General features: G+C 42.3%; 2 protein-coding genes across 2 annotated transcripts; both read left to right on the top strand.

Moving 5' to 3' along the window:
* The first annotated feature begins 2,608 nt into the window (after positions 1-2,608).
* Positions 2,609-4,497, top strand: LOC138645906 (hemoglobin subunit beta-2-like). The gene is made up of 3 exons (XM_069735393.1): positions 2,609-2,770; positions 3,430-3,652; positions 4,298-4,497. The coding sequence occupies exons 1-3, from the start codon at positions 2,679-2,681 to the stop codon at positions 4,424-4,426; spliced, it is 444 nt and encodes a 147-aa protein (XP_069591494.1). The 5' UTR covers positions 2,609-2,678; the 3' UTR covers positions 4,427-4,497.
* A 13,517-nt stretch (positions 4,498-18,014) lies between these two features.
* On the top strand, positions 18,015-19,218 carry LOC138644979 (hemoglobin subunit beta-2-like). Its single transcript, XM_069733932.1, has 3 exons — positions 18,015-18,165; positions 18,541-18,763; positions 19,013-19,218. Exons 1-3 carry the CDS (start codon positions 18,074-18,076, stop codon positions 19,139-19,141), a joined length of 444 nt encoding a protein of 147 aa, XP_069590033.1. The 5' UTR covers positions 18,015-18,073; the 3' UTR covers positions 19,142-19,218.
* The last annotated feature ends 2,068 nt before the right edge of the window (positions 19,219-21,286 follow it).

Below are 21,286 nucleotides of genomic sequence, written 5' to 3'. Positions count from 1 at the left end.
ACGGCCCCCTCCACGTCTCCTGGTGTACTGGCCTATCTCCTAGTAGCAAACCTTGTTGCCACAGCTCGCATTGATGTGCCATCCTTGATGAGCTGCTCTATCTGAGACACTTGTGTGGATTGTAGAGTCCTTCTCATGCTACCATGAGTGTGAAAGCACAACCAACATTCAAAAGTGACCAAAACATCAGCCAGAAAGCATTGGTATTGGGATGTGGTCTGTGGTCCCCACCTGCAGAACTACTCCTTTATTGAGTGTGTCTTGATAATTGCCAATAATTTCCATCTGTTATCTATTACATTTGCACAACAGCATGTGGCATTGATTGTCAAACAGTGTTGCTTCCTAAGTGGACAGTTTGATTCCACAGAAGTTTGATTTACTTGGAGTTATATTCTGTTGTTTAAGTGTTCCCATTATTATTTTGAGTAGTGTATATTGTCTTAAAGGGGATGTGCTCTTTCAGAAAATGTTAGGCCCCTGCTGAAGTTTTTAAGATAACAAACCTCTCTTTATGCTCCATCCCCAGGTCCATTGTTGAGTTGTTGATGTCAGGTTTTCGCTTGTACAGCTAACGTCACACCAACGTCACTGAGCTAACTGATTGGCTGTCGCACTATCAATGTCAAGTCAGCACCACATTCAATAGCAGGGAGCGCTATAACAGGGAATATGATGTCAGCACTGGACCCAGGGATGGTGAATAAAGCAATTTGTTATTTTATGAAAAACTGTAGTCGGATATTTTCTGAAAGGTGACAACCATTTTAAGCAGATGTGTTCCAGAGCATCAACAAGCTGCTTCATCTTACGACTGTCAGCTTTTACACATTGTGGCAACATTACCTTTAACCCCTATCTGACCTCGGACGGGATAGTACGTCCGAGGTCAGGTCCCCTGCTTTGATGCAGGGCTCCGCGGTGAGCCCGCATCAAAGCTGGAACATGTCAGCTGTTTTGAACAGCTGACATGTGCCCGTAATAGGCGCGGGCAGAATCGCGATCTGCCCGCACCTATTAACTAGTTAAATGCCGCTGTCAATCGCAGACAGCGGCATTTAACTACCGCTTCCGGCCGGGTGGCCGGAAATGACGTCATCGCCGACCCCCGTCACATGATCGGGGGTCGGCGATGCGTCTCCATTGTAACCATAGAGGTCCTTGAGACCTCTATGGTTACTGATCGCCGGTGGCTGTGAGCGCCACCCTGTGGTCGGCGCTCACAGCACACCTGCATTTCTGCTACATAGCAGCGATCAGCAGATCACTGCTATGTAGCAGAGGCAATCGAGTTGTGCCTGCTTCTAGCCTCCCATGGAGGCTATTGAAGCATGGCAAAAGTAAAAAAAAAAAAGTTGAAAAAAATTTTAAAAAAATAAAAAAAAATATAAAAGTTTAAATCACCCCCCTTTCGCCCCAATCAAAATAAATCAATAAAAAATATATAAAATCTATGCATATTTGGTATTGCCGCGCTCAGAATCGCCCAATCAACTAAAAAAAAAGCATTAACCTGATCGCTAAACAGCGTAGCGGTAAAAAAATTCAAAACACCAGAATTACGTTTTTTTGGTCGCCGTGACATTGCATTAAAATGCAATAACGGGCGATCAAAAGAACGTATCTGCACCGAAATGCTATCATTAAAAACGTCATCTCGGCACGCAAAAAATAAGCCCTCAACCGACCCCAGATCACGAAAAATGGAGACGATACGGGTATCGGAAAATGGCGCAATTCTTTTTTTTTTTAGCAAAGTTTGGAATTTTTTTTTACCACTTAGATAAAAAATAACCTAGTCATGTTAGGTGTCTATGAACTCGTACTGACCTGGAGAATCAAAATGGCAGGTCAGTTTTAGCATTTAGTGAACCTAGCAAAAAAGCCAAACAAAAAACAAGTGTGGGATTGCACTTTTTTTGCAATTTCACCGCACTTGGAATTTTTTTTCCGGTTTCTAGTACACGACATGCTAAAACCAATGATGTCGTTCAAAAGTACAACTCGTCCCGCAAAAAAATAAGCCCTCACATGGCCAAATTGACGGAAAAATAAAAAAGTTATGGCTCTGGGAAGGAGGGGAGTGAAAAACGAACACGGAAAAACGAAAAATCCCAAGGTCATGAAGGGGTTAATTGAGATTAATTTTGGAAAATCATATCAAAACAATGTTTTTTTTCTTTCATAAAAAAGTAACACTGCATCAATGTATGAATGCAGCCAAAAGATTTCATCATACATACATGTAATTTCACCTTTCAAAAACTTTGTGGAAAAAAAAGTCAAGCATTTTTTTTTTGTATTAAATCTTATTTTGTGCATGCATTTTGTTTTATAAAAAAAACAACAACATGAAACCAAATTTTTTACATGTACAGTAATGTTTATATTGCCAAATTTTAGAATTGTTCTGGTCATGTGGTGGTCAAGTATTGCTCTTATTGTAAATGCTGAGTAAAACGTGCAGGAATGTTTTGTTATCTCAGCATAAAGTGGTCACTGGTAAGTTGTCCATTCTTCCAATGTCATCATTTCCATAGGTAATGGGAGGCTGAAGCAGCACAAAAGCTAAGTGGGTGGACTGTGGAACGGTCACTATAAAGAGAACACATAATATCCAGGATGTACAGCACACTGCACAAGATTCACAAACAACAAACTACAACACAACAGCAACAATGGTGCACTGGACTGCCGAGGAGAAAGCTGCCATCACATCTGTCTGGGCCAAGGTTAATGTTGAGCAGGATGGGCACGATGCCCTGACAAGGTAAGAGAATGATGATGATATCTAATACGATTTATTTTGTTGCATTTCATTACTGTAATTTTTATGATTTCACATAACTTTCCTTGAACAGTAGGTTTAACTACGGCAATAACTATTTTCTTATACTGCATTTATACAGGCTATTAAACGATTGGTGATCGGCTACATGTGGGCCTATCTCTGGTCATTTAATAGAGTGTTTAGACAAGTGACCACTATCGTTAATATTATCGTTCTGTGCACATAGAATATCAATGTTTTCTATAGAACGTGTCCTGTTTACACAATTATAAAAATAATTTCACCCGATGATCAAGTGTTCTGTTCATTCATCTGGTGATTGGTGACCTGCTTAATTATCGATAATCTGGAAATAAGTGTTTCTATAAATGTTTATTCTTTGTTATCAACCATTGTAAATGGCCCCTTAGATTGCCCTAATTACTTGTAGATTGAATAGTAATTATTTCATATATTATAGGAATCTCTGGTATGATTTGGCTTTGTATACTAATTTATATCAGCAAATGATTTAACCTTTTTAACAACACCATAATTGAAGTTATTTTTCCAGGAATATTTTAATGTTCACAAAACAATGATCCTTTTATCCCATTTTAATAAACGGTGCACATATCTAATGAGTTCCTTCTTATTAGGCTGCTGGTCGTGTACCCCTGGACCCAGAGATACTTCAGCTCCTTCGGAAACCTGTCTAATGTCACCGCCATTTCCGGCAATGCCAAGGTGAAGGCTCATGGCAAGAAGGTGTTCACAGCTGTTGGCGGTGCCATCCAACACATTGATAGTGTGAAAAAGCACCTGGCTGACCTCAGCAAGTCCCATGCTCAGGAACTCCACATTGATCCTGAGAACTTCAAGGTACAGAAGCAACCCTGGTTATTTTAATAAATTTGTAGAATTAAGTACTTTGGCGTTGAGCACTTTTTGCTCATTTTAACAGATATGTAGGATACATTATTTTGCATCATTTACTAATATGTCAGTTATTCCATTTCTCCTTCTGCACTAGTTAGTACATCTTTCTTCACAAATGGCACAGAACTCCTGTTCCCAACATGGTTATTGCTCAGGGGCAAGTGACCAGACCTGTCCATCTGCCTCCTCGAATTGAAAAACATTTTGCACAGGAAAGCTGTTTTTCCATTGGAGCAGGCAGATGAACAGGTATGGTCACATCCTACTTCGTCAGCAGCCACTCGGAGAGAACGAGCACTGTGTAGTCTGTGAGGAAGGTTGTACTAACAAGTGCAGGAGAACCTGCAACACTGATACTGTATGTTAGTAGCTGCCACACAATGATTTCCCCGGCACATTTGTTTAAAAGTGCCAAACCCTTGTACTTTGAGTAATTAACTTTAAACACTCTCAGTTAAAATACAAGTTTACCCAATGTGTAAGCTAAAAATCTTCAATAATGGCTAGAAAACGTATCAAAATTGAGTTATATCAGTTCCCATAACAGTTGAACTGATATTAACTGAATATTTTGCTCTTCTTCCACAGCGTCTGGGAGAAGTTCTGGTCATCGTCTTGGCCTCCAAGTTGGGGTCTGCATTCACCCCTCAAGTCCAGGCTGCCTGGGAGAAGTTCATCAATGTCCTGGTTGCTGCTCTGAGCCACGGATATTTCTAAATCAAAATGACATTGCTCTTTGCTAATAATTTTGTCTCATCTGTTTGAAAATAAACTTATTTATAGCTTAATATTTGGTTGTGCCATGAGCTTGTATGTTTATACATTTGTATAAAATATGATTGGTCACATTTAGAAAAAAAACAAATTATTATTTTTATTTTATTTTAGATGTTCCATTTCTTTTTGACAGCTCTATTACCGTAACTTACAGTAAATGGGTCTCTGGGGCAATGAAATAGAAGCATGGTCAAATATGGAAGCCACCACTCCATTCATAAGGAAGACACAGGAAACCATTTCTTGTGATCGTGGGGGATCTCAGAGGTCAGAACCCCAGAGATCAAACATTTACATTCATAAAAGTTGCTTCTGGAATATTCCCATAAAAGTAGTTTTCCTATCATAGCAATGATATACTCACATATAAACTGGAGGCTCTTTCATATTCTGTTATACATATCTGAAAAAAATAGCGCTGCATGGTAGGTTTCTTTACCGGTAAAATGGCAGATGCCACAACGGTGCCAGTGTCCATCATACACTGATCAAAAAAATAAAGGGAACACTTAAACAACACAATGTAACTACAAGTCAATCACACTTCTGTGAAATCAACCTGTCCAGTTATGAAGCAACACTGATTGTGAATCAATTTCTCCTGCTGTTGTGCAAATGGAACAGACAACAGGTAGAAATGATAGGCAATTAGCAAGACAACCCCTGTAAAGAAGTGGTTCTGCAGGTAGTGAGGACAGACCATTTCTCTGTTCTCATTCTTTTTGATTGTTGGTTTTGTCACTTTTTTATTTTGTCATTGCCCTCACCCAGAGGCGTAGCTAGGGTTTTGGTTGGGGGGGAAGGGGGGCAAAACTTCTGAGTGGTCCCCTAACCAGGTAACCTTGATTGCAACTGGGTGGTGCATCCTAATAGTGGATTTAGGAGAACCTCAGCAGATGACCGCACTGTTGCTGAAAATAACCTCTATGCAAAGACCAACATTGATATTACCGTATATACTCGAGTAAAAGCCGACCTGAGTATAAGCCGATCCCCCTAATTTTGCCACAAAAAACTGGGAAAACTTATTGACTCGAGTATAAGCCTAGGGTGGAAATGCAGCAGCTACCGGTGAATTTCAATAATAAAAATAGATCATTATTTCCCCATAGCTGTGCCATATAGTGCTCTGCGCCGTTCATTATTGCCCTATAGCTCTGCCCCATATAGTGCTCTGCGCCGTTCATTATTGCCCTATAGCTGTGCCCCATATAGTGCTCTGCACCGTTCATTATTGCCCTATAGCTGTGCCCCATATAGTGCTCTGCACCGTTCATTATTGCCCTATAGCTGTGCCCCATATAGTGCTCTGCACCGTTCATTATTGCCCTATAGCTGTGCCCCATATAGTGCTCTGCACCGTTCATTATTGCCCTATAGCTCTGCCCCATATAGTGCTCTGCACCGTTCATTATTGCCCTATAGCTCTGCCCCATATAGTGCTCTTGCACCGTTCATATTGCCCCATAGACAGCTCTGCCCCATATAGTACTCTTGCACCGTTCATATTGCCCCATAGAAAGCTCTGCCCCATATAGTGCTCTTGCACCGTTCATATTGCCCCATAGAAAGCTCTGCCCCATATAGTGCTCTGCACCGTTCATATTGCCCCATAGAAAGCTCTGCCCCATATAGTGCTCTGCACCGTTCATATTGCCCCATAGAAAGCTCTGCCCCATATAGTGCTCTTGCACCGTTCATATTGCCCCATAGAAAGCTCTGCCCCATATAGTGCTCTTGCACCATTCATATTGCCCCATAGAAAGCTCTGCCCCATATAGTGCTCTTGCACCGTTCATATTGCCCCATAGAAAGCTCTGCCCCATATAGTGCTCTTGCACCGTTCATATTGCCCCATAGAAAGCTCTGCCCCATATAGTGCTCTTGCACCGTTCATATTGCCCCATAGAAAGCTCTGCCCCATATAGTGCTCTTGCACCGTTCATATTGCCCCATAGAAAGCTCTGCCCCATATAGTGCTCTTGCACCGTTCATATTGCCCCATAGAAAGCTCTGCCCCATATAGTGCTCTTGCACCGTTCATATTGCCCCATAGAAAGCTCTGCCCCATATAGTGCTCTTGCACCGTTCATATTGCCCCATAGAAAGCTCTGTCCCATATAGTGCTCTTGCACCATTCATATTGCCCCATAGAAAGCTCTGCCCCATATAGTGCTCTTGCACCGTTCATATTGCCCCATAGAAAGCTCTGCCATTGTCGCTGCTGCTGCTGCTGCAGTAAAAAAAAAAAAAAAAACACATACTCACCTCTCTTGCTTGCAGCTCCCGGCGTCTCGTTCCGGCGTCTCGTCCCGGCGTCTCCGCTCTGACTGATCAGGCAGAGGGCGCCGTGCACACTATATGCGTCATCGCGCCCTCTGACCTGAACAGTCAGAGCGCAGAGACGCCGGGAAGATGGAGCGACGCCGGGAAGATGGAGCGGCGCCCGGCGGCTGGAACGCGGACAGGTGAATATTACATACTTACCTGCTCCCGGCGTCTGGCTCCTTCTCCCGGACAGCTGTCTTCGGTGCCGCAGCCTCTTCCTCTATCAGCGGTCACCGTTACCGCTGATTAGAGAAATGTATAGGCGGCTCCACCCCTATGGGAGGTGGAGCCGCGTATTCATTTCTCTAATGAACGGTCCCACGTGACCGCTGATAGAAGAAGAACTGCAGCACCGAAGACCGTGGGACGGCAGGGGGAGTGCCAGGATCGCTGGGACTAGGTAAGTATACCTCAGCGCCCTCACCCCCTCACCCGCCGACCCCACCGCCAACCATGACTCGAGTATAAGCCAAGAGGGGCACTTTCAGCCCAAAAATTTGGGCTGAAAATCTCGGCTTATACTCGAGTATATACGGTACCTATGGTCAGTGGTAGATAACAGTCCTACAGAACATATAGAGTTTACAGTATAGCTATAGATGATGACTTACCGCTGACATTCTTTCTGATGACGTAATTCACTTTTCACTTCTTTTCCATCTGGCCCAGACCGACATGACAACTTCCAGCCAGGACTTGGCTGCAGAGATTACACCAAAGACACATTTCACTTCTCATATTTTCAGCACTGTCCCCAATAGGACTATTCCCAACCTGCACAAACTCCTCATCCAGCCGTATGTGTCCCCATTGCTGCACCTGTTGTGTGGCTCTCTGTGCCCTCTAAAGCAACCCTCTAGAATTTAGTAATGCAGGGTGCAAGTGCCCTAGAAAACAGAGCCCACACGTTTCCCCCTAGAAACTAATAATGCCTTCTGTGTGCCCCTTTGACAGTCACAGTAACATGAGTTCCCTTATAATAAAAAGTGCCCACTTTACTTTTAATAATGTCCCGAGTCTCCCCCTGTACAGCTCCCCTCTAGACAGTATGATGCTCTCTTATACACAGAAAAATGCCCCTTTACTGTATAGTACCACATAATAGTATCCTGACCCCTTAGTAGCCCCCACACTGTTTAATGGCTCCAACACTGTATAATGGCACCTCACTGTAATCTCCACACTGTATGATGGCCCCCGAGATAGCCTCCATATAGTATAATGCACCAGATAGTCCTCAATATAGTATAATGCACTTCCATGGGCCTCTATATAGTATAATACACCCCCATATGCCTCTATATAGTATAATGTACTCCCTATAGGCCTCAATATAGTATAATGCACTCCCCATAGGCATACTCTATATAGTCTAATGCATTCCCTATAGACAGACTCTATATAGTATAATGCACTCCCCATAAGCAGACTCTATGTAGTATAATGCACCCCCATAGGCAGACTCTATATTGTATAATGCATTCCCCATAGGCAGACTCTATATAGTATAATGCATCCCCATAGAAAGACTCGATATTGTATAATGCATCCCCTATAGGCAGACTCTAAATTCTATAATGCACCCTCCATAGGCGTACTCCATAATATAATGCACCCCACCCATAGTGAGACTCTATATAGTAAAATGCACCCACCATAGGCAGACTCTATTTTGTATAATGCACCCTCATAGGCATACTCTATACTTTAATTCACTCCTCATAGGGAGACATTATATTATATAATGCACCCCCAATAGGCAGACTCTATAGTATAATGCACCCCACCCATAGGTAGACTCTATAGTATGATGCACCCACCATAAGGATACTCTATAGTATAATGTACCCCCATAGACAGACTCTATATTGTATAAAGCACACCCATAGGTAGACTCTATATTGTATAATGCATCCCCTATAGGCAGACTCTATAGTATAATGCACCTCCATAGGCATACTCTATCTTGTATAATGCTCCCCATAGGCAGACTCTACATTATATAATTCAACCCATAGGCAAACTTTATATTATCTAATGCACTCCCATAGACAGACTCTAGATAGTATAATATGCACTCCCCATAGGCAGACTCTATATCATTATGCACTCCCATAGGCAGCCTCTATAGCATAATGCACCCCCATAGGCAGCCTCTGTAGCATAATGCATCCCCATAGGCAGCCTCTATAGCATAATGCACTCCCATAGGCAGCCTCTATAGCATAATGGCCCCATATAATGATCCATACAGTATAATGGGCCTCATAAAATGCTAAATACAGTATAATGGGCCCCATATATTGCTCCATACAGTGTAATGGGCCCCATATAATGCTCCATAGAGTATAATGGTCCCATATGATGCTCCACACAGCATAATGGGCCCCAATATAATGCTCCATGCAGTATAATGTTCTCCATATATTGATCCATACAGTAAAATGGGCCTCATGTGTTCCTCCATAAGGAAAAATGAACCCCATATAATTACATAGTAACATAGTTACATAGTTACATAGTTATTAAGGTTGAAGGATGACTTTAAGTCCATCTAGTTCAACCCATAGCCTAACCTAATTTGCCCTAACATGCTCCTAATGCTCCATACAGTGTAATGTGCCACATATAGTGCTCCATATAGCATAATGGGGCCCAATATAATGCTCCATACAGTATAATGGCCCCATATAATGATCCATGCAGTATAATGGGCCTCATATATTGCTCAATACAGTATAATGGGCCCCATATATTGCTCCATACAGTATAATGGGCCGCATATAATGATCGATACAGTATAATGGTCCCATATAATGCTCCATACAGCATAATGGGGCCCAATATAATGCTCCATACAGTATAATGGGCCCTATATATTGCTCCATACAATATAATGGGCCCTATATATTGCTCCATTCACACAAAAATAAACAACATACTCACCTCTCATTCCCCAAAGCTCATTTCCTCAGCGTCTTTTGACTCTCTGCACTGCTCAGCTGAGGGCACGCTGTAGTGACATTATCGCACCCTCTGACCTAAGACATTACAGAGAGTAAGAAGACGCTGAAGATACCGGAGCTGCAGGGAACGAGGAGAGGGGAGTACGTAAGTAGAGTCGCTGCCAGCGCTGGCACTGGGCTCCCCCGACTCACAGGCCCTATAGCGTGCCGATGTCCCTGATGGCGAGTGGACCCCCCTGTTCATCCAAGGCCCTGGCATTTGCCTGGGTGTGTCAGGTGGTGACACTGGCCCTGTATGGGGCCCATGTAAGGGGTATTGTAGTGACTGAGAACACAAAAGGGCTTCAATAGAGGCCAAATTACAGTGTAATTGATGCAATAAATGTACCTCTCCCTGTCTTTAAAAGTTGGGAAGTTTGCCCTTCTGTTGCTGCGCCTATTTGTGGTGTGAGGAGAGGAGCACATTTAGGCCGGCGTCACACTGGCGTTTAAAACGGCCGAGTGCAATGCGATAAAAAATCGCATTGCACTCGGACCAATATTAAGTTATGGGGCCGCTCCCAGCAGCCGACTTTTTGTCGGCCGTTTTCCTCGGTCCGAGACAATCGCAGCATGCTGCGATTGTCTCGGACCGAGGAAAACTCGCGGCTCACTCGCACCCATATAAGCCTATGGCTGTGAGTGAGACAGCGCACACCACTCGGATATCATCCGAGTGATGTGCGCTATAAGCGGACCCCAGCAATGGAGGAGATGGAGAAATTCATTTCTCCGCCTCCTCCGCAGCTGTGCTCCGATCCTTCCTGTGCGAGAGAATCGGAGCACAGACGCATGACACTGCTGCGAGCAGGAGCCGAGGGTCATTAGCATATCGCATCCGATGCTCTCGCATCGGATGCAATACGCAAGTGTGACGCCGGCCTTAGGGTTTTTGCTTTTTGCTATGAGGCCCAAGAATTTTATGTATGCCTCAGTGCACAGTGCAGTCTCATTTAAGTCTATAGGACTTGAGAAATCAGACAAATGTTGAGATCTCCTAAATTACAAAAGGAACAAATAGTTTGTAAAAACTATAATAACCCTTTAGGTTATGTGCACAGAATCAGTATTTTCAGCACATTTTTCTTTGGCAGGAAAAATGCTGCAAAAAATACACACGTCTATGGTGTTTTTTAAGGTTTTGACTTTAATTTTTCCCTATTCTTTTGCATGGGTGAAAACAATGATACAAAAAAATGCTGAAAAATTTATATGCAGCAAATGAATGAAAAATTAAGGAGCTTGCGTGTGAGATTCAAAAAATCTCATTCACTTTGCTGACACTGTAAACTTTTGTGTTTTTCTGCGGCAAGAACGCACTTAAAAGAATAGAACAACTTGTGAATAAGCCCTCATTGTAGTGATCAGTGTTTGAGAAGGAGGTCTAAGTCAGTAGTGTAAGTGCCGACTATATCCTCTACAGTGGAAATAGTATTCATGATTTATTGACATGAAGCTATGTGATATAATACACTGAGTCCATAGACATCTATTCGATACTTCAGAAATATTCTATTTTTCTCAGTTTCCACCACATCTATAGAGTAAACCTGATGTGAAACAAAAGAATACATGCAACCGATGCAACTCCGGTAATCTATGACTGGCAGGTGGTTGTGAGAAGTCTATGCAGCCTCTGATAAGCTCTCAGTCTTGCTGATTTAGATGCAGACTCAAGGGGCAGATAAATATGTATAACTGCTGGTACAGTATTTTTTATGCAACTCTAGCATTTTCCACCATTATCTGATCATCTGGGGTTGAGTGAAAGCACAGTTGCACTTTATTTTTTACTCGAGGTCCCAAAAATTGTATCCTCGGGTCAATTACATATATTCTAGAGAATTTGGTTGATCTAAGAGTGACCTTACACAATGTGATAATGATTCAATTCCAGAGGCTGCAATGTACAATTGACTATCCAACATAACATTCTACAGATGGGACAGATTTGATCCCAAACACAAAAACTCTATTGTCGACATTCAAACTATTCGGTACAACAGCATAAGTCCAACCTTTCAGATAGAAGCAAACACTTTGGGGGACTCAGAAAGACGTTTTTTAATTAGGGCCACCATCCAAGAACAATTGGAAACCAGATTGCTGGAACCACCATAAAAGTAGACAAGAAAGCCTCTAGTAGTCACCTGCAATCCACATCTGGAGGGTTTGAATGCAGCAGCAAAGAAACTGCAACCATTATTACAGAAAGATACAGATTTGAAATCCATATTTCCGGACCCCCATTCTATTTTATAGGCAGCCCTCAAATCTGAGAAACTTAAGACGAGGCCCCCCAAGCGAATCACATCCGATGCAAGAGCATAGGAAGCGAAATGTTAATGACATTTGTCTCCATCTGTGCTGCGAGTGTGATCCGAGTGTCAGTGCTCTGTACTCCTCTGATCTTCTCGCATCAGAGAATCACAGAGACAGAGAAACCATAGGATTAAATTGGTCCGAACGCAATCCGATTTTTAATCGGATTGCATTCATTCGATTTAATCGGAAGTGAGACCGAGCCCATAGGATGGGATTCCACAACAGGTTTTTGTGTTTTGACTGATGACCATTAATATCAGTTGTCATCAGGCTTCTTCATCAGTTCTGTAGCACAACTGATTTCAAATCAGGATTAACGAAAAAGAGGTAGATCTCTGGATAGACAGGAATGAGGCCTAAGGCCCCTTTCACACATCAGTTTTTTGCTATCAGTTGCAATCCGTCGAATTTTGAAAAAAACCCGGATCTGGCGACTGTTGCCACCGGATCTGTTTTTTTCTCATATACTTATATTAGCGACGGATTGCGACGGATGGCCTCACGTTTCATCCATCGTTCAACGAAAATTGTTTGTCCAGCAGCCAGAGACAATGGACAAAGTAACGTCGCCGTCCATTGTTTGCTCTAATGGAAGCCTATGGGAACTGGATCCGACAAATGATGGAATCCAGCGATGGATGGATGCAGGCTCCGATTTTTTTGGGATCCAATTAGCTAGATCCAATAGTCGGATCCGACGAAAAAAAGGATCTGTTGCATCAGTTTTTCACAATCTGCGACGGATCCGTCGATCCGTTGAGCCAACGGATTGTGACTGACGACAAAAAACTGATGTGTGAAAGGGGCCTAAGAGTTCACTGTCCTCTCTCCATGAACATGAATATTTCTCTTCTACCAGAAAAAAATGTAAAATCTATCAGTATGTAATGACCAGAAACGGATAACCAACTCACATCAGGATTAGGCTATGTTCATATTGTATTTTAGACTATGTTTATTGGCTTAGTAGGGGCTTATATCTGAAGCCTTGAAAAATGGGATTCGAGCGTATGCACTGATGAGGCCACTTATTGTAATGACACAGAGTCACTGTGTGCTCTGTCGAACATCATTTTCAGGCGTATGTATGCCTGCTTGATTTGTATCCCAAAACGTGGAGGACTGCTTTTTGGTGCATTCCTCAACTAGGCAGATACTACTGAAATATTTTTATAATCTGATTTCTGTGTGATTTATAATTTATAATAGTCTAACTTGTTGATGTGACAAAAATATAGGCAAAAAATAAATTCATGGAAAAAATAAATACAAATTGACATGTGCATATATATTCACCGCTTTTGCTATGAAGGCCCTAAAAACTTCTGGTATAAGTAATTTCCTTCATAAATTGCTTGCTTAGTGACAGGACGTCCACCCGTGTGCAATCTAAATATCACATGGCATGTCAGTAGTATATACACTTTACCTTTTCTGAAAGGCCACAGAGGCTGCAACACCCTTAAGCAAGAGATACCACTAACCAAACAGCGCCATGAAGACGAAAAAGATCTCAGGGACAAAGTTTTTGAAGTGCAAGTCATGGATAAGTTATAAAAAATTATCCAAATCTCTGATGATCCACCGGAACACCAACAATTCCATTATCATCAAATGTAAGGAACATGGTACCACAACAAAACTGCCAAGAGAGGAACACTCACCAAAACTCCCAGCCTGGGCAAGGACAGCATTTATCAGAGAGGAAGCACAGAGATCAAAGGTAAACCTGAAAGACCTTTAAGGTACCGTCACACTAAACGATATCGCTAGCGATCCGTGACGTTGCAGCGTCCTGGCTAGCGATATCGTTCAGTTTGACACACAGCAGCGATCAGGATCCTGCTGTGATGTCGTTGGTCGCTGCAGAAAGTCCAGCACTTTATTTCGTCGCTGGACTCCCTGCAGACATTGCTGAATCGGCGTGTGTGACGCCGATTCAGCGATGTCTTCACTGGTAACCAGTGTAAACATCGGGTTACTAAGCGCAGGGCCGCGCTTAGTAACCCGATGTTTACCCTGGTTACCAGCGTAAAAGTTAAAAAAAACAAACACTACATACTTACCTTCCGCTGTCTGTCCTCGGCGCTGTGCTTCTCTGCACTGGCTGTGAGCGCCGGCCAGCCGGAAAGCACAGCGGTGATGTCACCGCTCTGCTTTCGGGCCGCTGTGCTCACAGTCAGTGCAGGAAAGCACAGCGCCGGGGACAGACAGCATAAGGTAAGTATGTAGTGTTTGTTTTTTTTACTTTTACGATGGTAACCAGGGTAAACATCGGGTTACTAAGCGCGGCCCTGCGCTTAGTAACCCGATGTTTACCCTGGTTACCGGCATCCTTGGTCGCTGGAAAGCTGTCTGTGTGACAGCTCTCCAGCGACCAAACAGCGACGCTGCAGCGATCGACATCATTGTCGGTATCACTGCAGCGTCGCTGAGTGTGAAGGTACCTTTAGAGTTCTCAGGCCGAGACTGGAGTATCTGTCCGTACAACCACAATAAGCTGTACACTCCACAGAGGTGGCCTTTTTGGGAGAGTGGCCAGAAAAAAAGCCTTTACTTACTAAAATTGTAAGGCCAGGTTCACATTGCGTTAGCAGCCCGTTCAGCACATACGATAACAGGCCGCTGTAACGCAAGTGCCGACGTTTGCATCGCGCTAGCGCAGATAGAGCATCTGCTAGCTCTATCTGCACTAGCAGTGACGGACCCAGAAACGCTGCTGCCCGCGTCTCAGGGTCCGTCACTCAATTACGGCACATCCCTAGCGCACGCACATTGTGGGCGTGCGCTAGCAATGCATCCGACATTGCTTTCAATGGCGGCGTTAACGGACTACGTTACACCGCATTATGCCGCGGTGTAACGTACCACCATAACGCAATGTGAACCCAGCCTAAGGCTCATTTTGAGTTTGCCAAAAGATATGTTGGAGACTCCTCAAATGTATGGAGGAAGGTGCTGTGGTCACATGAGACCAAAATTTAACTTTTTGGCCAGCAAGGTAAATGCTCTGTCTGGCGCCAAACCAACACAGCTCATCACCCCAAGAACATCATCCACACATTGAACCATGGTGGTGGCAACATTGTGTTGGGATGTTTTTCAGCAGCAGCGATAGGGAAAATGGTCCAAGTCAAGTGGAAGAGGGATGGTGCTAAATAGAGGGCTATTCTTCAGCCAAACTTGTTTTAGTCTGTCAGTGATTTGAGACTGAGATGAAGATTCACGTTCCAACAAGACAATGACCCAAACCATACTGCTAAAGCAATACTTGAGTGGTTTAGGGGGAAATGTGTAAATGTTTTGGAGTTGCCTAATTAAAGCTCAGAACTTAATTTAACTGAGAATCTGTGGTCAGGCTTGACATGACCTATGTCATTCACACAGTATCCCCATTGCATTCCTGCTTAGGTGCACTTCTATCGGCACATACGCCGGCTTTACTTCTGAGTCATCAGCGCTCTTTGTCCTTTCCCGGGGAAGCGCACTATAGTACTTTTATCTACTCTTGGCTGAGTAGAGAGAATTGCTTCTGCATAGGAGCACAATGGGAACACTGTGTGAATGACATAGGATGCATCATCCACACGAAGCAGGGAACGAGAACTGCGATCACAAAAAGAGTGGATTCGCTGGATCAAGACCAGAGACGTCCATTGGACCGGACTGGATGCTTCAAGTTTCCTAACATGCCCTGAAATCACAGTGTCACTACAGTAACTCAATGGTCAATTTGAAAAAAAATAGTCAGCACTTCCTTTGTAACTTAATAACTTTACCAGTGCATGTAAGCCATGTCTGCGGTTCAAAGGGAAGCACAATACTACTGTACTCTACCAACATTGCATTATTGCTACACAAAAAATGGTGAGATGCTAAGGGAAACATATAATTACATTATAACAGCTCATCTATCAGGACAAAGCAGCCTCTGTTAAATGGCACCCTACACAAATGAGACTACCTCTCTATGTTTGAGGATGAGTTAGGCACTGGAGCAAAAGAAAAAATCCAGCAACCCCAAAAGAAAAAATGTTCAACTGATGTAAGAACCATGCCAGGTCGAAACAGGTCATCCCTTCTCTATTTTTTATGCCCCTTTTTCTAACTCCCCTTTAAGATGTTTTTAATTGTTTTTCATTAATTATGAAGTTTTAACATTCTACTTTTTTCTTTTGGGATTGTTGGAGTTTTTGTATTGGTCCTGTGCCTCATCCATCCTCCAACTGGGATTTTTTTTTCTTCCATGCATCCCCCTACCTTGATTGAAAGATCCCAGGGCTATACTACACTTCAGGAGAACAGATAAGTATTTTTTCCTTTTTTGTACCTCTCTATGTGCCTGGATCTATGATGAACTTGGGGAAAGTAAGATCCAGCTATATGTTGATCTAATTTAAAAACACTTTTTGGACAAATGCGTTAATAGGGTCTGCTACTAAATTGGAGGCAGCCACGCTTCCAAATGTATACTGCTGGAAAGCTAAATGAATCAGCACCTAAATGTTTTTTTTCATGCTGAACCATGTGAAAATTGCAAAATTTTGTTGGCAAAAATCTAGAAATGTCTACATGTAATTACTTGCTATGTATGTCCTTGACAATTGACGCTATCAAGTTGCAAACTATGTGCATCATTGTCCTGTGCTAACCCATAGCACACATGTTCCAGATATATTCTAGTTCTGTGTCATATTCATCTCTATTCATGTCCCCCTCAGGAGTATATTGACAATTTTCAATATATTTGTAACTAAAAAGTAAATCTTCTGTGGATGTAGTGATCTACAGTAACTGGACCCGCTGCACCAAAGAATGGTGCCAAGTCTGGTAAAAAAATAGGTACAGTCAATTAGTGGATGTCCTGGGAGTTGCACACACAACAGTCTGATATTGATTGCTTATACTAAGGATCACTCATTGATATCAAAGTCTTAGAAATCTCTTTCAACAAATATAGAACATGTCTCGTGTTATTAAATTATACATGATGTTGTGGTATAGTGTACTACTGGTATGGGAGCAGAATTTTCATTATTACATTATTCTTTTCCTTACACTAGAACAGCGGTCCCCAACCTTTTTGACCTTGAGAGCCACATTTAGCACTGAGAGAGGGTCGCGAGCCACATTCAGCTCCTGGGAGGTGGTCACGAGCAACATTCTTCTTCTGTTCCCCTCAAAGTTGTGTCAACCAAAGCCACCATTACGGGTATAATGATAACCGAAGCTTTTCCACAGAAATCACTCCAAAGCAGTACACTGAGATCCAGAGGTTCCCACAATGGCCCAATTCAGTATTATCCCATCAAGAACTCCAAACACACTGTTGCATCCAGCTTTAAGAACCTCCTCTAATAGGTAGTATCATCCTCCAGCATACCATACCTAAAACATCTCTAAACCCCTAAGACCAGTATATGTGCATCCAGATCTGATCTTCTGTGCTGGGCTACTAAAAAATTCACAATTTTGAGATGTGCTCTTCATACCTGTTTGCTAGACCTGGAGCTAATGCACCATGCTGACAGACAGTCGCGAGCCACAATTCCTGGGACCGCGAGCCACATGTGGTTCCCGAGCTACAGGTTGGGGACCCCTGCACTAGAACTACAAACTACTGGAATAATATTCAGTGTATAGAGAATATTTAATTTCCATCAAACACTGGAGCATCAGACCCATGTATTTAGACATACATTTCATCACGTCAGAGACAGCCCTGCTCTCAGCATTTTTGAGCTGCTTATAAAGCGATTTTTCCTTCCAGACCGATTAGACTTTGAAGGACTGGACTGAAGGATTGGGGAAAAAGCATGACACAGCAGTAATGGGGAATGGGTGTAACTTCAGAGATTATTATATAAAGGAAGATCCTTGTGATGGCTTCATTGTCACTTCCAGTGTACAACAGCATTAGACAGCAATCATGGTTCATTGGACTGCTGAAGAGAGAGACGCCATCACCTCCGTATGGAGCAAGGTCAATGTTGAACAGGACGGCCATGATGCTCTGTGCAGGTAATGTACATGTATACAATTATAACACAAACTTATGTAATCGGCTTCATATTAAAACTGTAATCATTACTGTATTTCACAATAATTATCCCTCTTGGTACCTACCATTGTTAGTGATCAGGTACAGACCACCTTACTCTCAAAAAGTTTGGGTGCTAAATCATTCTTCAACCCAATATTGTTTTTTTTTTAATTTTGTTCTATATTATCATTATTTATCTTGATTTAGATTGTAATTTTATGTGAATGATCAGATTAGAGAATGCCATATATTTTTTCCCCTTGATTTCCGTATAAATAATATACATTTGGGGCATGCATGCATAAGAGCGAATCATTAAAAGTAATTGTTCTCTTCATTCTTATAAACTTTAGGCTGCTGGTCGTGTACCCCTGGACCCAGAGATACTTCAGCTCCTTCGGAAACATGTCCAATGTCACTGCCATCTCCGGTAATGCCAAGGTGAAGGCTCATGGCAAGAAGGTGCTCACAGCTGTCGGCAGTGCCATCCAACACCTGGATAATGTGAAAAAGCACCTGGCTGACCTCAGCAAGTCCCATGCCCAGGAACTCCACATTGATCCTGAGAACTTCAAGGTAGCACACATACATTAGATGAAAGTATCATCTGCAATCCGATTCCCATTTAAGTGAATATATTTTTCTAATTTTATAGTAAGAGAAAATTTCAATGCAGACAAAACTTAACCATTTAAGATACTCAATATAGTATTTTACTTACTGGGACAACTGAATCTGTAAAAATAAAAATTATTGTGATGGACCTATTACTATGTTTATACTATAACTTAGCAAAAAAACGATTTTTGTTTCCTTTATCCACAGCGTCTGGGAGAAGTTCTGGTCATCGTCTTGGCCTCCAAGTTGGGATCTGCATACACCCCTAAGGTCCAGGCTGCCTGGGAGAAGTTCATCCATGTCTTGGTGGCTGCTCTGAGCCACGGCTATTACTAAATTACTGTTTATCACAGTCGTTCCATCCTTGTAGGCCGCAGTATGTAAAATAAAATGATGATTTAAAATGAAACCTACGCCTTGTGTTATTGAGTTTTCATTTTGAAATGATTCAATAAATAATAAAGGTAGACAGTGTATGCAATATCTTAAAAAGTGTGCCATTTTAGATATGCAAATTTGCAGAACAACGTCTTAACCCCTTTACCCCCAAGGGTGGTTTGCACGTTAATGACCGGGCCAATTTTTACAATTCTGACCACTGTCCCTTTATGAGGTTATAACTCTGGAACGCTTCAATGGATCCTGGTGATTCTGACATTGTTTTCTCGTGACATATTGTACTTCATGACAATGGTAAAAATTATTTGATAGTACCTGCGTTTATTTGTGAAAAAAACGGAAATTTGGCGAAAATTATGAAAATTTCGCAATTTTCCAACTTTGAATTTTTATGCAATTAAATCACAGAGATATGTCACACAAAATACTTAATAAGTAACATTTCCCACATGTCTACTTTACATCAGCACAATTTTGGAACCAAAATTTTTTTTTGTTAGGGAGTTATAAGGGTTAAAAGTTGACCAGCAATTTCTCATTTCTACAACACCATTTTATTTTAGGGACCACATCTCATTTGAAGTCATTTTGAGGGGTCTATATGATAGAAAATACCCAAGTGTGACACCATTCTAAAAACTACACCCCTCAAGGTGCTCAAAACCATATTCAAGAAGTTTATTAACCCTTCTGGTGCTTCACAGGAATTTTTTGAATGTTTAAATAAAAATGAACATTTAACTTTTTTTCACAAAAAATGTAATTCAGCTCCAATTTGTTTTATTTTACCAAGGGTAACAGGAGAAAATGGACCCCAAACATTGTTGTACAATTTGTCCTGAGTATGCCAATACCCCACATGTGGGGGTAAACCACTGTTTGGGCGCATGGCAGAGCTCGGAAGCGAAGGAGCGCCATTTGACTTTTCAATGCAAAATTGACTGGAATTGAGATGGGACGCCATGTTTCGTTTGGAGAGCCCCTGATGTGGCTAAACATTGAAACCCCCCACAAGTGACACCATTTTGGAAAGTAGACCCCCTAAGGAACTTATCTAGAGGTGTGGTGAGCACTTTGACCCAACAAGTGCTTCACAGAAGTTTATAATGTAGAACCGTAAAAATAAAAAATCATATTTTTTCACAAAAATTATCTTTTCGCCCCCAATTTTTTATTTTCCCAAGGGTAAGAGAAGAAATTGGACCACAAAAGTTGTTGTACAATTTGTCCTGAGTACGCTGATAGCCCATATGTGGGGGTAAACCACTGTTTGGGCGGATGGGAGAGCTCGGAAGGGAAGGAGCGCCGTTTGACTTTTCAATGCAAAATTGACAGGAATTGAGATGGGACGTCATGTTGCGTTTGAAGAGCCACTGATGTGCCTAAACATTGAAACCCCCCACAAGTGACACCATTTTGGAAAGTAGACCCCCTAAGGAACTTATCTAGAGGTGTGGTGAGCACTTTGACCCACCAAGTGCTTCACAGAAGTTTATAATGTAGAACCGTAAAAATAAAAAATCATATTTTTTCACAAAAATTATCTTTTTGCCCCCAATTTTTTATTTTCCCAAGGGTAAGAGAAGAAATTGGACCCCAAAAGTTGTTGTACAATTTGTCCTGAGTACGCGGATACCCCATATGTGGGGGTAAACCACTGTTTGGGTGGATGGGAGAGCTCGGAAGGGAAGGAGCGCCGTTTGACTTTTCAAAGCTAAATTGACAGGAATTGAGATGGGACGCCATGTTGCGTTTGAAGAGCCACTGATGTGCCTAAACATTGAAACCCCCCACAAATGACACCATTTTGGAAAGTAGACCCCCTAAGGAACTTATCTAGAGGTGTGGTGAGCACTTTGACCCACCAAGTGCTTCACAGAAGTTTATAATGCAGAGCCGTAAAAATAAAACAAAATTTTTTTCCCACAAAAATTATTTTTTTAGCCCCCAGTTTTGTATTTTCCTGAGGGTAACAGGAGAAATTGGACCCCAACATTTGTTGCCCAATTTGTCCTGAGTGCGATGATACACCATATGTGGGGGGAACCACTGTTTGGGCACATGGGAGGGCTCAGAAGGGAA

The sequence above is a fragment of the Ranitomeya imitator genome, chromosome 7, assembly GCF_032444005.1.
Source record: "Ranitomeya imitator isolate aRanImi1 chromosome 7, aRanImi1.pri, whole genome shotgun sequence".
Lineage (NCBI taxonomy): Eukaryota > Metazoa > Chordata > Amphibia > Anura > Dendrobatidae > Ranitomeya > Ranitomeya imitator.
Note: the sequence above shows the minus strand (reverse complement) of the source record. Positions and strands in the feature narration are given on the sequence as shown.

Coding starts and splice junctions, on each gene's coding strand:
- LOC138645906 (XM_069735393.1), top strand. CDS start 2,679: ATGGTGCACTGGACTGCCGAGGAGAAAGCTGCCATCACATCTGTCTGG. Junction 2,771..3,429: donor GGGCACGATGCCCTGACAAG/GTAAGAGAATGA, acceptor CCTTCTTATTAG/GCTGCTGGTCGTGTACCCCT. Junction 3,653..4,297: donor TTGATCCTGAGAACTTCAAG/GTACAGAAGCAA, acceptor CTTCTTCCACAG/CGTCTGGGAGAAGTTCTGGT.
- LOC138644979 (XM_069733932.1), top strand. CDS start 18,074: ATGGTTCATTGGACTGCTGAAGAGAGAGACGCCATCACCTCCGTATGG. Junction 18,166..18,540: donor GGCCATGATGCTCTGTGCAG/GTAATGTACATG, acceptor TATAAACTTTAG/GCTGCTGGTCGTGTACCCCT. Junction 18,764..19,012: donor TTGATCCTGAGAACTTCAAG/GTAGCACACATA, acceptor CTTTATCCACAG/CGTCTGGGAGAAGTTCTGGT.